Here is a 12,579-nt window from a genome sequence, read left to right on the forward strand (position 1 = left end):
AGGTGACATATACGCTAAATTGTTCTATAGTAGCAGTCTAGCAGACATGCACAATTGGGCAAAATTTACCGGACATCTTTTGCCTATTGATTGGAATAATCGTTTCTTGCGTTTTGTTGTTCTTACACCTTTTACCCGGGTAGTCAAAATACTTATAAAACAAAGTTGAGTATTAGTCAGTTTTAGCACTATTGCATTAGGAAAGTCCTCATTTTGTATTAACATCTATCGATGTGAAGTTGTTTGTGTTAACAATTGTTTTCAGAATCTAATTATGTTGAATATTTAATCACAAAAACCACTGCAAATTTTAGTATATAGAGTTTTTAACCACTGGCTATGAATTCTAAAATCAAGTCAATTTTTATTTATCCTGAAAAAAAGAAAATTACATTTAAACTCCGGTAAACTTCTGATAGCGATGCATTTGAGTACAATTATTTTTTTCAAAATTATTCAATCTAATGACAGTTGCATATGCTGAAAAGAATCAGCCCATGGAAAAAAAATTGTCTGTATGCCATTTTTAAAGCTTTTGCTTGACGCAGTATTCCTTGAGATTATGCAAAGCTTGCCGAATTGTATCTTCATCTTGATTGGAATATTTCAGGCATAACAATCTTTGTGCAACATGATAAGCATTCTGGATTGAATGATTCTGCAAGCAGTTGACCTCCATTCTTTTCTTTTCCTGAAGACAGTAATTCAATATCACATGTTAGTGTTGGTGCTTAGTGCCTGTTTATGTTTAACAGGTGCTCTTTGTTTACTACTTAACATGTCAATGGATATGAATAATGTACTAGAAATGCCCAATTTGTGCAATTTATTAGATGTATTCATAGACGACAGCGGCACAATTATTGAAATAGTAGAAGTGGACATGTTACTTAAATACTTAGGAACGATCATGCCGTGCATTTGGCTACAAATTTTGTATGCATTCATGTAATGAGATTTCATATAAAAATGTAAGCATTTGATTCTCTTCTGTTTGCACTGAAAGTATCTCCAAGAAACTTTATAATTTAAGGATTCAAACTTGATTGTCTTTTCATTTATGGAGAACTAACGCGTACCTCATTCAAATGAACATCCTATTTATGCAATTGTTAATAAAATCACCTTATCTGAAATCCTTGATGTGATCATTCTGGCTGTCTCAATAACTGAACTTGGTAATCCTGCCACTTCTGCTAAGAGAAGTCCATAATGGGGGATATGCTTTGGTCCTTCCTTAAGTTGAAACTAAGTAAAGAAAAATATTAGTTTGAAGATAGTAATATGATGCAAGAGAAAAAGGATAGAGAATTAGAGATACCACCTTGAACTCCAAATGGTTGTTTATTAATTCGACATGAAAGTGATGAATTTTCACGTTAGAATAGATTGTTGCTAATTCCGATATATTCTCCATATGAGTGGCAAATATGGTATACCTGTAGGAAGATGATAAATATGGCTAAGAAGACCGGAATGTTAATCATATAAATATGTTCCTTTGACGAGAAAACCTTTTGCAGTCACCAAATGTCTTGCAATAAACAATTCAATTCCAAAGGAGTGATGGAAATTTTAGCTCCAAATTTTCTAGTGTTTTACTGTCTCCTTTTTCATTTATCTTCGACTGAAGTAACGGTAAATCGAAAAAGCTAGCCAAGACATTTGTTTTATTAGTTATTAGAAAACCATGCCATAAAAGATTGTTAAAAATGTTTAGTGATAAATGATTAAGCAACAATTACGCTTTAAGTGACAAAAGATGTTCGCAGCAGCTCCATGCAATTGCAAATCCATCAGATGAAGAAGTAGCCCTACCAAGTTCGTCCATAACAATCAGACTCCTGCATCACACAAAATATTTAAAGCTGTCATGCATACCATGAGTGAAGAAAATCAAAAGGTAGTTTTACCTCTGTGAGACATTTTGCATGATAAAAGCTGTCTCTTTCATCTCTGTCATGAACTACACTTCCAGATAACTTCATATATAATCAAAGTCCGTATGATTAGAATCAAATAGCTTCAAAACACGGGCATCTAGAAAGTGTACCGTGCTAGAGTTTGATTCAAGATTATCAACTGCACCCATCCTTGTGAAAACACGATCAACTACCCTCAAAGTCGAGAAGCGGGCAGGAACATAACACCCAACTTGAGCAAGAATAACTATGAGACACACTTGTTGAAGGAAAGTACTCTTTCCGCTCCTGGGGGAAAGGAATGTAGAAATAAACTCCGGGACTATATTCTTAATCTAAACAGATAGCTACACAAAATAAAGTAATCTTTGGTGCAGTTCACGAATAATTCACACTAAAACTATAAGTGACACATAAGAATTTCAAAAAACTGAAGTCGGGTTTTAAGGCATTGTTTGAAGAGAAATGCACTGGACATGCTTACATCACCTAATTAAATCCAGTTTCAGCATCAATTGTTTATTGGATTTTTAAAGACAACAACCTCGTTTGAAAAAAAAATTATATGTATCCTCTGTAGTCTGTACTACGTTTTCTTATCACTAATAAGCCCATACACGCTTTTGTACTCTTACTAAACACAATTAGTCATGACTCATAGAAAGTCACTGTCTTACATATAGAGCTAAAGTTCATCTAGAGTTTCACTATCACCAATCCTCCAGTATTTAACAGTTATCCTTGAATGTGAAACAGATATTTTCTTACATATTGGGGCCTGTCACAATCACCATGTTTGAGGCTTCAGAGAGAAACAAATTGTTGGCCTGCAATGTGAATGATTAATTTACTCAAAAAGTGCATTTTTCAACATGAAAAAGTGTTACCATGTTGGAGGATGTTACAATGCTTACGAGATATGTTCATTACTTACAACAAAGTCATTGTGTATGCTCTCCAAGATTGGGTGTCTACCAGCATCAATTGCCATTGGCCCATTTTCTAGCAAATAAAAATAAAATATCAATAAAGACTTTTCTCTATCGCAGTAAAAAAGTGTTACAGAAATTACCAATTTTCTTACCCGTAAATTCGGGCCTTGTATATTGATCGACGGGCTTAGTTGAAATCATATGAGAAAATGAGTTAACAATCATATCTAACAAACACAGCATCTCAGCTAGCAGTGTCAATGCAGAGACATTCTCACGGATCGCATCCATTAGTTCTGTAATTGAAAGCAAAAAGGGTTGGAAGGAAGAAAAGAAAAATAATGGATTGATTTTACTATCTTCTCTTCCAAAAGTTCTTTTATTGGAAACACTATCAGTTCACATAACCAATATTCCTTTAAAAACCATCAATCCTCTTTTTAAAGTCATATAGCAAATATTGGAGCTAAATCTATAACACAGTCTTTTACAGGAAAAACTGAATTAAACAAACAGATTAAGAGACTGTTTAAATCATGTTAACACAGATAGTATATTTTAGTTTTAAGATAGGACTTTGATTTTTGGTGACTTGAGTATCTCAGTATTTCTCACTACCAGCATGCTAACTTACATTTCCTGTTCGAATCCCATGGCCAGGGATGAGTATAAACTATTTCAAGAAAATTTTATTGCTCGCATGCAGAAATCTGAATTTTCCAACTCAAAATGATCGTTCAATATTTTCCTTTCTTGGCACTCGCCAAAGTCAAAGCGAGTTGTGTGATGCACAAATGAACAAAAAAACCAACATGCCCAAGCTTGTGAAAGTTTGTATTGGCAGGTGGCACTTGGCAGTACATTAACTACTAGTACCTTCCAGACAAACCTCTGTTCTTGTATAGCATTCTGCAGCTGCAGATTTATTCCTAGCGTTCAACTGCAAGTTTCATTAAAATAAAAGAAAATAGGAGTTTATAAGAGCCCAAACAAGCTTCTAAAGAAACATCTTATAGGATGGTGATAATGTGACATAAAACAAATGCAGCTTCATTTTATGTGTCATATTTGAAATCAGAAGGGTGGACTATGCTTACCATTTTTTCAGTTAAAGAATATTCTTGTTGGGGCCAACCATATACAAAACAAAGGTAAATTCACCAGTAGAAAGATTAAATGTCTAATCAACTGTGACACTTAAAATATCTAAGCGTCCTTAGCGTGAGACCCGTCATATATAATAAAGAGCCTCTATTAGAAGCAGGAGTTAGATGGAAAGGAGGGATCGTTTCCTTCTGCGGTATATATCCATTGAACACCATTATTGGGAATAATGCAGTAAGCTTGACCAATATCTTAGCAAACTTCAATGCATGCACATTAAATCCTTACATTAGTGAACTCCAACGAAATGCGCAGTCAAACAAGTATAATAGTCAATGTATTTAAATAAGAAATTTGAATTTGTATGTTAGTTTTGTAAGTTAAATAGAATTCGTATGCCTATGAAACCCAAATGATCAAATTACTCACAGATGCTAGCTCCAAAGTTGAGCAATGAATATTGTTCCCATGTTTTACAATCTAGTACAAGCCGAAAATAATACTGTGTTCAGGGAAAAGAGAAATTTAAAAGGATATTCTTAAAAATATAGCAACATAAATCCAATTCTAACCTGAATGAACTTGCTTGGAAGCTTCCCTTGAATATTCTTCTGAGGTATAATAAAGTGGAATCCCTGCCTGTTTTTGAAAGTAAGCTTTAAATTTGGCAACTTGAAATCCTCTCGATAATTGTTTGCAAGAGTGTGGATAGCTGTGTGGGAAATGCCAAATGTTTTAGGAAAGCCTCGTAAGGTGAGCTGAATTCAAAGAAATATTACACTGTTGACAGGAAAGAAAACTTTAGCAAACATATGCATAAACCTTCACTGGTTTCACAAAATGATCTTCGTGAAATATCCAAGAGACCATCAATTTCAGCCTTAACAGCAAAGCATTGCTGAGTGCAGGCAACAAAAGGAACCCGCGCATGAAGCACATCTTCATCAATAACTTCCTCTATCCTGTAACATATTTCCTAAAGTTGTGAGATGATTAGTCCTATTATTTAAGTAGGAAATAATTGTGATTACACAGTATAAGTATTTTATCAATTAGTATATTGTATAATACTCGATAAATAGTTTACATTGCAGTATGATGTGACCATCTAGAGTATAGCAATTTGTAGAAAACAAATTCTTAATTCTATGGATAAGGTTTAACCTAATGTGCACTGTTTACATACAGTCAACTAGGATGGAGCAATTCCTATTAATCAGGAACTTCATCACATATATTAACTCTTCCGTGCATTTGTAATATGGAAAACAAATATTTGCTGATTATGGAAACATTGTGCCCTGTAATAATATTTTCCTCGTCTTACATGCAACAGTTACATGTACACATTGGCATAAGAAAACTTTAACATACCTTTTCTTAATAAGATCATATTTTTCATTTTCACAAACAGATTTGTAGATATTTGAAAGAAGGAAACTCTTTGCATCCTTAAGCGCCTGTTATGTTTATCAGAATAAAAGATTTGAAATATCTCTTCATTATTTGATAACTTTGGGAATACCTGGCTCTAATTATCATGGGTGTTAGTGAGAAAAAGAGAGGGGGGTTACCTTAGACAGTAATGGAAGAGCATCTAAAGCAGTTTTAAGGAGGATTACACTTGATACTAGCACTTGACTCTTTTTAGCACGATCAACTGATATGGCCTCAATTGTAACTTTCTTCGGCTTAAAGCAGAAGTGACATAAAACTCTATCTGAAACCATATAGACTGTACGTATGATAACCAAAGATGTATGAACTTTTTAAAGACTAATGTTAGTTCAATTACTGCTCTCATTTACCAGTCTCTTTTGGAAATTTACGTAAAACCTGACAGAGGGCAAAAAATAGTTGTTCGTTGTTCATCAGTTCATCCTAAAATGAAATATTAGAGGACATGTCAAAATAAATAAACATAAAAGAATAATGTAAAACCTCTACTCCGCAGTTTTCAAGCTTAAAAAATTCAAATCAAACCATAATTACTAGTGATGTTTCAGGCTAGGGCACTGAAGTTTAAAGAAGAGTACACCAGGACTGAATTTGATAATAAGGGTAAAATTGAACAAAAAAAAAAAGGTGGCAATAGTAAAATTGAAAGGTTAGCAAACAGAAGCTTTAAGTTAAACTTGAGAGAATTTGATTGACACTGACTAGGCAATCTAGACGAGCATTGATTGTTTCAATGTCTTTTAAAGGCTGCAACAAATTGGCACGAAGGAGCCTACTCCTGGAGGAAACAAATAAAATGTCAATCAACTAATGAGGTGCCTGGAAACTTGTGTGAATCATCACACACCCTCCCATGCCCATCTAAAAAAATAAATAAGAAAATCACATACCCTCCAATAGTTTTAGTTGTCTTGAGCATGTGAAACAAACTTCTCTTTTTATTGCTTGTTCCCAGTAGGGAAGAATGAAATGGCTCAATAATTTCCAAATTTTGGACGCTGCATTTAAATTTGAATCACAAAATCCATTATCATAGACCAAAAAGATGATATATGAAATGTTTAATGGACTTTATATCCAAATTTTATTGCTGAGAATTTATCACAAAAGTAAGGACAGGAATCAAGAAAGATTATATCAACACATTATTATTTAGGGAAAGCTGATGTAGTTTGAACTAGCCCGTCACCAGTACAGAACGACTGTCAGCTCAAAAAAAAGCAAGCAAACTTACCTGGTCGCATCAATATTCATGTGGTCAAATGTTCCATTAAAGGTGACCTGAAATAGTGAAATGTGCCGCAAAAATGGGGGATTCAATCCTCTGTGCACTAAATTCAGATTGAGAATCATTTAAAAATGGTGTCGGTATTTATGATTGAAGAAGACATAGAGTATACAGGGTTTGCGCAGCATTCAAGGACCATTGTCCTAAAGAACATATATAACCCATTGAATGGAAAATAAAGGTTAGAACTTGGAAGTTTATAATGAAAGCAGAAGAAATACTTCACGTGTACTTGCACAAAACTATATATTTGAAGCTCTGTACTGAAACATTTGAAGGATATGGCAACGGGCTGACGGAGTTTACTGCAGGTGCGCATTGTTTGTATGCTACTAAGCACCCTAAAGATTATTGACTTGCATAATGAATCGTGTAAAAAGTGAATTTGTAACTCCCTTCATCAACTTCCAATTTATTTACTGAAGTAAAAAATGGAACTTTTTTTCCAGCTTGCATATGGGTTTTGCACATTCGTAAAGATCCAGTGCATCTTGGGTATTTTTTAATAAAGCATCATAGTATGTTTGTGCCATAAATAATCTACAATACCCAAGAAAGAGATTAACTCATTACTATTTTAAATTTGAATTTGTATCCATGAAACTTTGTAAAGGTAAGCATGATGCACCTGCACACAATCTGCTAACGCTACTTGCAGGATTCTTACACTCATTAGGTAGCAAAACTTTATAAAAGGTTGCCGACTTGAAGCGTAATGGAGCTAAAAATATTTTGTTGTGCAAAGTTGTAAATGCATAAGTTGTTTCTTGTATATACAACCTTATTTTCATAAAGATATAGGGATTTCTGATAAGATAAGTAACATTGACTTGAAAGTTAAATTACATCTAACTAATATAAATTTGAAAAATATGAATGAAGAAATAATCATGTAGCACATACCGACAATGAGTGATTGGTAACAACCACCCCTTTTTCTGCTTCTGTCCTGGCAAACATAGTCAAAAATGAATTTCAGGCAATCAAACAGTTAGAAAATAAGTATTAAATAAACATAAATATATACTTGTAAACGCTCCCCAAAAGAAAGACACACAGAAATCACGTTTGTCTTGGTACATATACAAACGCGTATCTTTGATAAGTTCATTAAATTTAAGTTAATGATGAAATTTTGTAGGTATGCTTAATATAATTTAACTTCAAAAGAATGGAGAATTTTGAGAAACAATCATATAATAAAAAATGTTATTGAATGGTATAATAATATTCTTATTTATCGGTACCGCCGTTTATCTTATACTATTAGTTAGTCATTCTACCAAACTTCTACTACACTAAGGAGATTTTAGGTTCTATCAAAAAGGATTATTTCTCCTTCAAAAAGAGTGGCATTAGTTATATTTCTTAAGACACATGCATTACGTTAAAAGGACAAGTAAATTGAGACAGAGGTAGTACCACTTTAAAACAGCGGCGGCGGCAGCCAAGCACAGATAATACTGCTTGTAATAAGTGTCCAAACCAAGTGCTGAAGGATCCCTCGCGGCTAGGTTTTTTATTAAGATAGCGCCCTAAAACACAAAACGTTAATGCATTTCTGAGAAAAAAAATTGTCAAAGCATCCTATATATTCTTGAATTCATTTGAAAGGAAAATAGTATGTGATAACACCTTTGTGTCATCGAAACAACCACGGGACAGCACTGCCTGCATATAAAAAAGGACTCCAAATGAAATGTGCTTCAGTCGAACAGCATGCACAAGAGTTTTTCATTGAAAAACACCACCATTAGAAGGGATGAAAGAACAAAAAGACATGGTCACATCACCTTCTTGGCCGAACCATAAAATCTATCAACCAATTCTGTAACTGCACTTGTAGAATTGGAAACTGACTTGTTTGGAGGAACAATGATAACAATGGGATCATAGAAATGCAGCAATGTCTTTGTGTTTTCATATAAACTGCTAGTTTCAATATATTGTGAAAGGTGCAGTGAAGCAGACCTCAAATCAAAAGCAGCTAGTCCAACCTGTCAGATGATGGATTAATTTGATCCCAGTTAGGCACTATCTATTTCATTTATTTAACTTGAACCACTTTCTTAATATATTAGAAGTCATAAAAAGTATTAGCAAACTATAAAAAACATGGGGGTTAAACTTTCTCAGCACTCCACTGAAATTCTAACAAGCAAAAGTCTTTCTGTAATGTTCATAAATTAGTGATAGACATGTCTTCACTCTTTACATATACCATCTAACTTGTTAATTGTTTCGAGTTTAGGATCATATTCCTTTTCTTTTTTTAAGTTTAGAATTGTGTTTCATTAAGTCAGTTCAGTTGATAGCTATGTTGGGGCATCATATGCAAGGGCGCAGGTTAACCTGCGACATCCCACTTATTCACCAAGAGTGAAATTCCAGCCATTAACAAACAAATTAACAAATAACAAACACTAGAGGGGTGAATATTGGATGAAAACACTAAATTTGTACTATTATTAGTAGCAAATTTCTTTGAGTTTGCTTCACAATAGAATAATCAAAACAAAAAAATAGAATATATAGTCGCTAAATGATAACAGGATCTATTAACATAAAATGCATTTTTCACATTCTGAAACAATCCTCCAAATATGGATCGATTGAGTTAATTTCGTTTCAATCAATCAACTATATTTGAAAAGTAAGCAATGAAATAGTAATAGGAAAAAGGCATTGATAGTTTTCTAGATCGAATAGAAAAACTTGAAGCAAAAGTAAAATGGAAAATAACGGAATGAAGACAATGATTTTGCATTGAAATGGAAGAACGTTTATCAAAGAATTGAAGATTGAAACCTCTTTCGCTCTATTTTCGATGATGCTGACTAGGAAGCTCGAACCCTCTCCACCGTCGTCTTCCATTGTTGGTAGTTTCAATTTTCAGCAGGTTTTGATTTTCGCGCCACTCGCAGTGATAGTTATAAGAGACGGTTATTTATGAGGCGAGGTTGCACTTTTGAGCGTCTTATTCCGTATTGCCAAGTTATAGGAAAATGAATTTGGTTGAAATTATTTTGCAAAATTTATTTTAAACTTAAAATGAGTTGTGTTTAAATATACTTATGCCAAAAAAACTTTTTTATCAAATTTGCGCTTGAATTGTTAGACAAAATTATTTTTTAGCATGTATATATTCATATTTATTTACCTGAAACTTGCTATGAATTTAGGAATTGAATTTATGCGGCTGCAAATGCTAGAAATTGTGCAAATGAGATTAATCTTACGAGTAATAATACCATAAAGTTATAGGAAAGCGTAATTTAAGTTAAGGAAAGAGACCTAGGGCACTTAAAATTAGAGCTGCCAAAATGGGTTCGATTCATTAGACCGGTCCACGAGCCCTATATTTTAGTGTGGGCTGGGCCGCAAAAAACCTTTAAAAAACACAACTTTATTTTTTTGGGCTAGTCCACCAGGCCTATATTGTTTATGGGTTGGGCTGACTAAGCGGGTTTTCGAATGGCCCATTAAAGTAATTTTAGTTAATTTTGGAGAAAAACTATTGAGATTGCATGCATTTGAGGTACTCAATATATTTCCGAAGAAATATCGACTAGTGAGTAGACACATGATGGAAAGAAATGTGATTTCTTTATTTCAATAGGTTTGCATCAAAGGCCAACCATAAACTCCTACATTTTTTTACTTTAATTTTAGATCTATTCACGAAAAACATCCAGAGCTAACACCGAAATGCATTTTTTTAGATGATAAGATACTACTTGGAGAGTCCAAAATGGATTAAAATGAGAGGTTTGTAAGACAAAATATACGAAATGTAAGTTCAAATTAAATAGTGAGTCAAACAACTATATATAAAGACTTAGAATTTTTTTATGAATAATTATTAAAAAAAAACATCTCAAGATTAACTATTTAGATAAAAATATGTATGGTTTTGAATATAATATTATGATAAAAGTTGATTCATTTAACCGATTTAAGATAAGTTGTCATTGTTACTGCAAAAGCTAGAAATCTAATATGATTTTTATTGGAATTGAGTTTTAGACTGAGATCAATTTCCAAAACTATTGCTAGACAAACATTTTTATTTGCCATTCTTATTGGTTTTATTAGACACTCAATCAATTTCTTTTTTTAATAATCTATTGACTACGCTACCAAGGATTTTAATGCTACAGTCTACTACATTCCCTGAGCTGAATTTAAACCATGACCATTAATTATGACGAAAGAGATTCTAATCATGTCATCTAAACACTCTTCAATAATTTAATTCTTGTACTAAAAAGTAAAATAATTGTTCGTTATTATTGAATATCAGGTGAGGTTTTTTGTTTGTTCCTCAATCAAGACTGTAACAGTAGTATTCTACCATACTTGCTAGAATGCAAGTTCTATTTCTATTTCACTATCGAGCTTGATCCTTGTTCCTTAACAGCTAGTATACATTTTCTACCAATCAGGTTACTCTTCTAGTTTGAAACTTGATTAGCACAAACACTTCACTCAGTAGGTCAATCTCAGTAAAAGAGACAATCAGAGTATATAGTCAACTGAGTAAGATCAGCTATGAGATAAACAAAATTTTAAACCACCATCCACCAAAATCCCACTGCAGAGCTGAAATTCACTAAACTCATACAAAAAGTTCAAATTGATAACCAAATATGAAATGCAAATTGCAACTCAGTTAGCTTTCACGTGCTGCAAAACAACATTATAGGCTTCATGCTCCTCTCCAAAATCCTACAAAAAAATAAAAACACTTAAATACACGTATGGCATGAAAAAGACACCAGAAACATTTGAACTTCAAGTGTATGCCATATACCTTGACAACCACACAAGAGCAACCAGTAACCTTCCTAGCTTTTCCTTCAGAGTCAATCTTACACAACTGCATTAAAAAATATTCCCAAAGATCAATACAATAAAATGATGCATCGAGAAACAAATCAAATTTCGCAATCTAAATTTGTGAACGATATAAAACTAGGTTAAGGGTGAAGGGCACTTACACCAGCCCATTCTCCGAGGGTCTTTGCACTTGGAACTGTCAACAAACTAACATTATGTTCTGCACAAAGGGCTTTCACCAATTTGACATAATCAGGTTGGTCACAATCTTCGGCTAGAACACAGAGCTGTGCAGCATGCTTCTCAATCACTTTAGCACCCTCATGAAGACCTCGTGCAAGACCGCCGTAAGCCCGTGACTTTCTAAGCACAAGTTGTAGGGCAGTCATGATGTCCATTGGCTCACCCGGAATTACAGCAGCAGCAACGGGCTCGACTGCAGCAACAACCTCTTCCTCACTGCATAACAAAGATTTTTTTCTTAATTACTTCTAGTTATTAGGAATGTGAAGTCCATCAGATCTAATTAGTTTGAACTATAATAGAATACATTACTACTACCTTAGATACTTAATACAGTTGAATAATATGGAATCTTGCTAAGATTGAATGATGAAACAGTTTATGAGTGTAAGTTAAGGAGGTAAGAAAGAGAAATTAGCATACCCTGACATTTTTCTTGGTTGATTTTTAAAAGATGAAGTTTACTTCCTGCATAAAACAAAAATGTATGACAAAGATTGAGAGATAACGAAAATAATGGATCGAAGCATAACTGAAAAGAATAGAAAGAGAAATGAGAGTGTCAGAGAAAAGGAATGAGAGGAGCGAAATATACATACCAGGTAAATGCGATTTGCAGGAAGGCGGGGAGAAAGAGGTAGCGCTGCAGAAGGTTTCAATTGGAAAATTAAACCCTACTTTTCCAAGTAGTACTGGTAACGTTTTTAATAAATAAATGATAAATGATTCTTTAATCATAAATTCATAATAATGTACATGTTTTTAAAAATATAATTGGATTGATTTTGAAGAA

The 12,579-nt window shown here is 33.5% G+C and overlaps 2 protein-coding genes across 2 annotated transcripts; both read right to left on the bottom strand.

Annotated features, from left to right (window-relative positions):
* Nucleotides 1–389: 389 nt before the first annotated feature.
* On the bottom strand, nucleotides 390–9,701 carry LOC131646986 (DNA mismatch repair protein MSH4). Its single transcript, XM_058916906.1, has 24 exons — nucleotides 9,513–9,701; nucleotides 8,498–8,701; nucleotides 8,340–8,375; nucleotides 8,127–8,239; nucleotides 7,608–7,653; nucleotides 6,651–6,697; nucleotides 6,307–6,414; nucleotides 6,119–6,194; nucleotides 5,767–5,839; nucleotides 5,533–5,678; nucleotides 5,333–5,418; nucleotides 4,781–4,920; nucleotides 4,531–4,670; nucleotides 4,388–4,438; nucleotides 3,731–3,794; nucleotides 3,007–3,150; nucleotides 2,857–2,924; nucleotides 2,691–2,749; nucleotides 2,054–2,210; nucleotides 1,914–1,966; nucleotides 1,746–1,844; nucleotides 1,325–1,439; nucleotides 1,126–1,248; nucleotides 390–691 (listed from the first exon to the last, which is right to left on the bottom strand). Exons 1-24 carry the CDS (start codon nucleotides 9,576–9,578, stop codon nucleotides 527–529), a joined length of 2,379 nt encoding a protein of 792 aa, XP_058772889.1. The 5' UTR covers nucleotides 9,579–9,701; the 3' UTR covers nucleotides 390–526.
* Nucleotides 9,702–11,052: 1,351 nt separating this feature from the next.
* On the bottom strand, nucleotides 11,053–12,498 carry LOC131652359 (small ribosomal subunit protein eS12y-like). The gene is made up of 5 exons (XM_058922202.1): nucleotides 12,386–12,498; nucleotides 12,210–12,254; nucleotides 11,705–12,002; nucleotides 11,518–11,583; nucleotides 11,053–11,432 (listed from the first exon to the last, which is right to left on the bottom strand). Exons 2-5 carry the CDS (start codon nucleotides 12,215–12,217, stop codon nucleotides 11,373–11,375), a joined length of 432 nt encoding a protein of 143 aa, XP_058778185.1. The 5' UTR covers nucleotides 12,218–12,254; nucleotides 12,386–12,498; the 3' UTR covers nucleotides 11,053–11,372.
* Nucleotides 12,499–12,579: the final 81 nt, after the last annotated feature.

The sequence above is a fragment of the Vicia villosa genome, linkage group LG2 (assembly GCF_029867415.1).
Source record: "Vicia villosa cultivar HV-30 ecotype Madison, WI linkage group LG2, Vvil1.0, whole genome shotgun sequence".
Taxonomy (NCBI): Eukaryota; Viridiplantae; Streptophyta; class Magnoliopsida; order Fabales; family Fabaceae; genus Vicia; species Vicia villosa.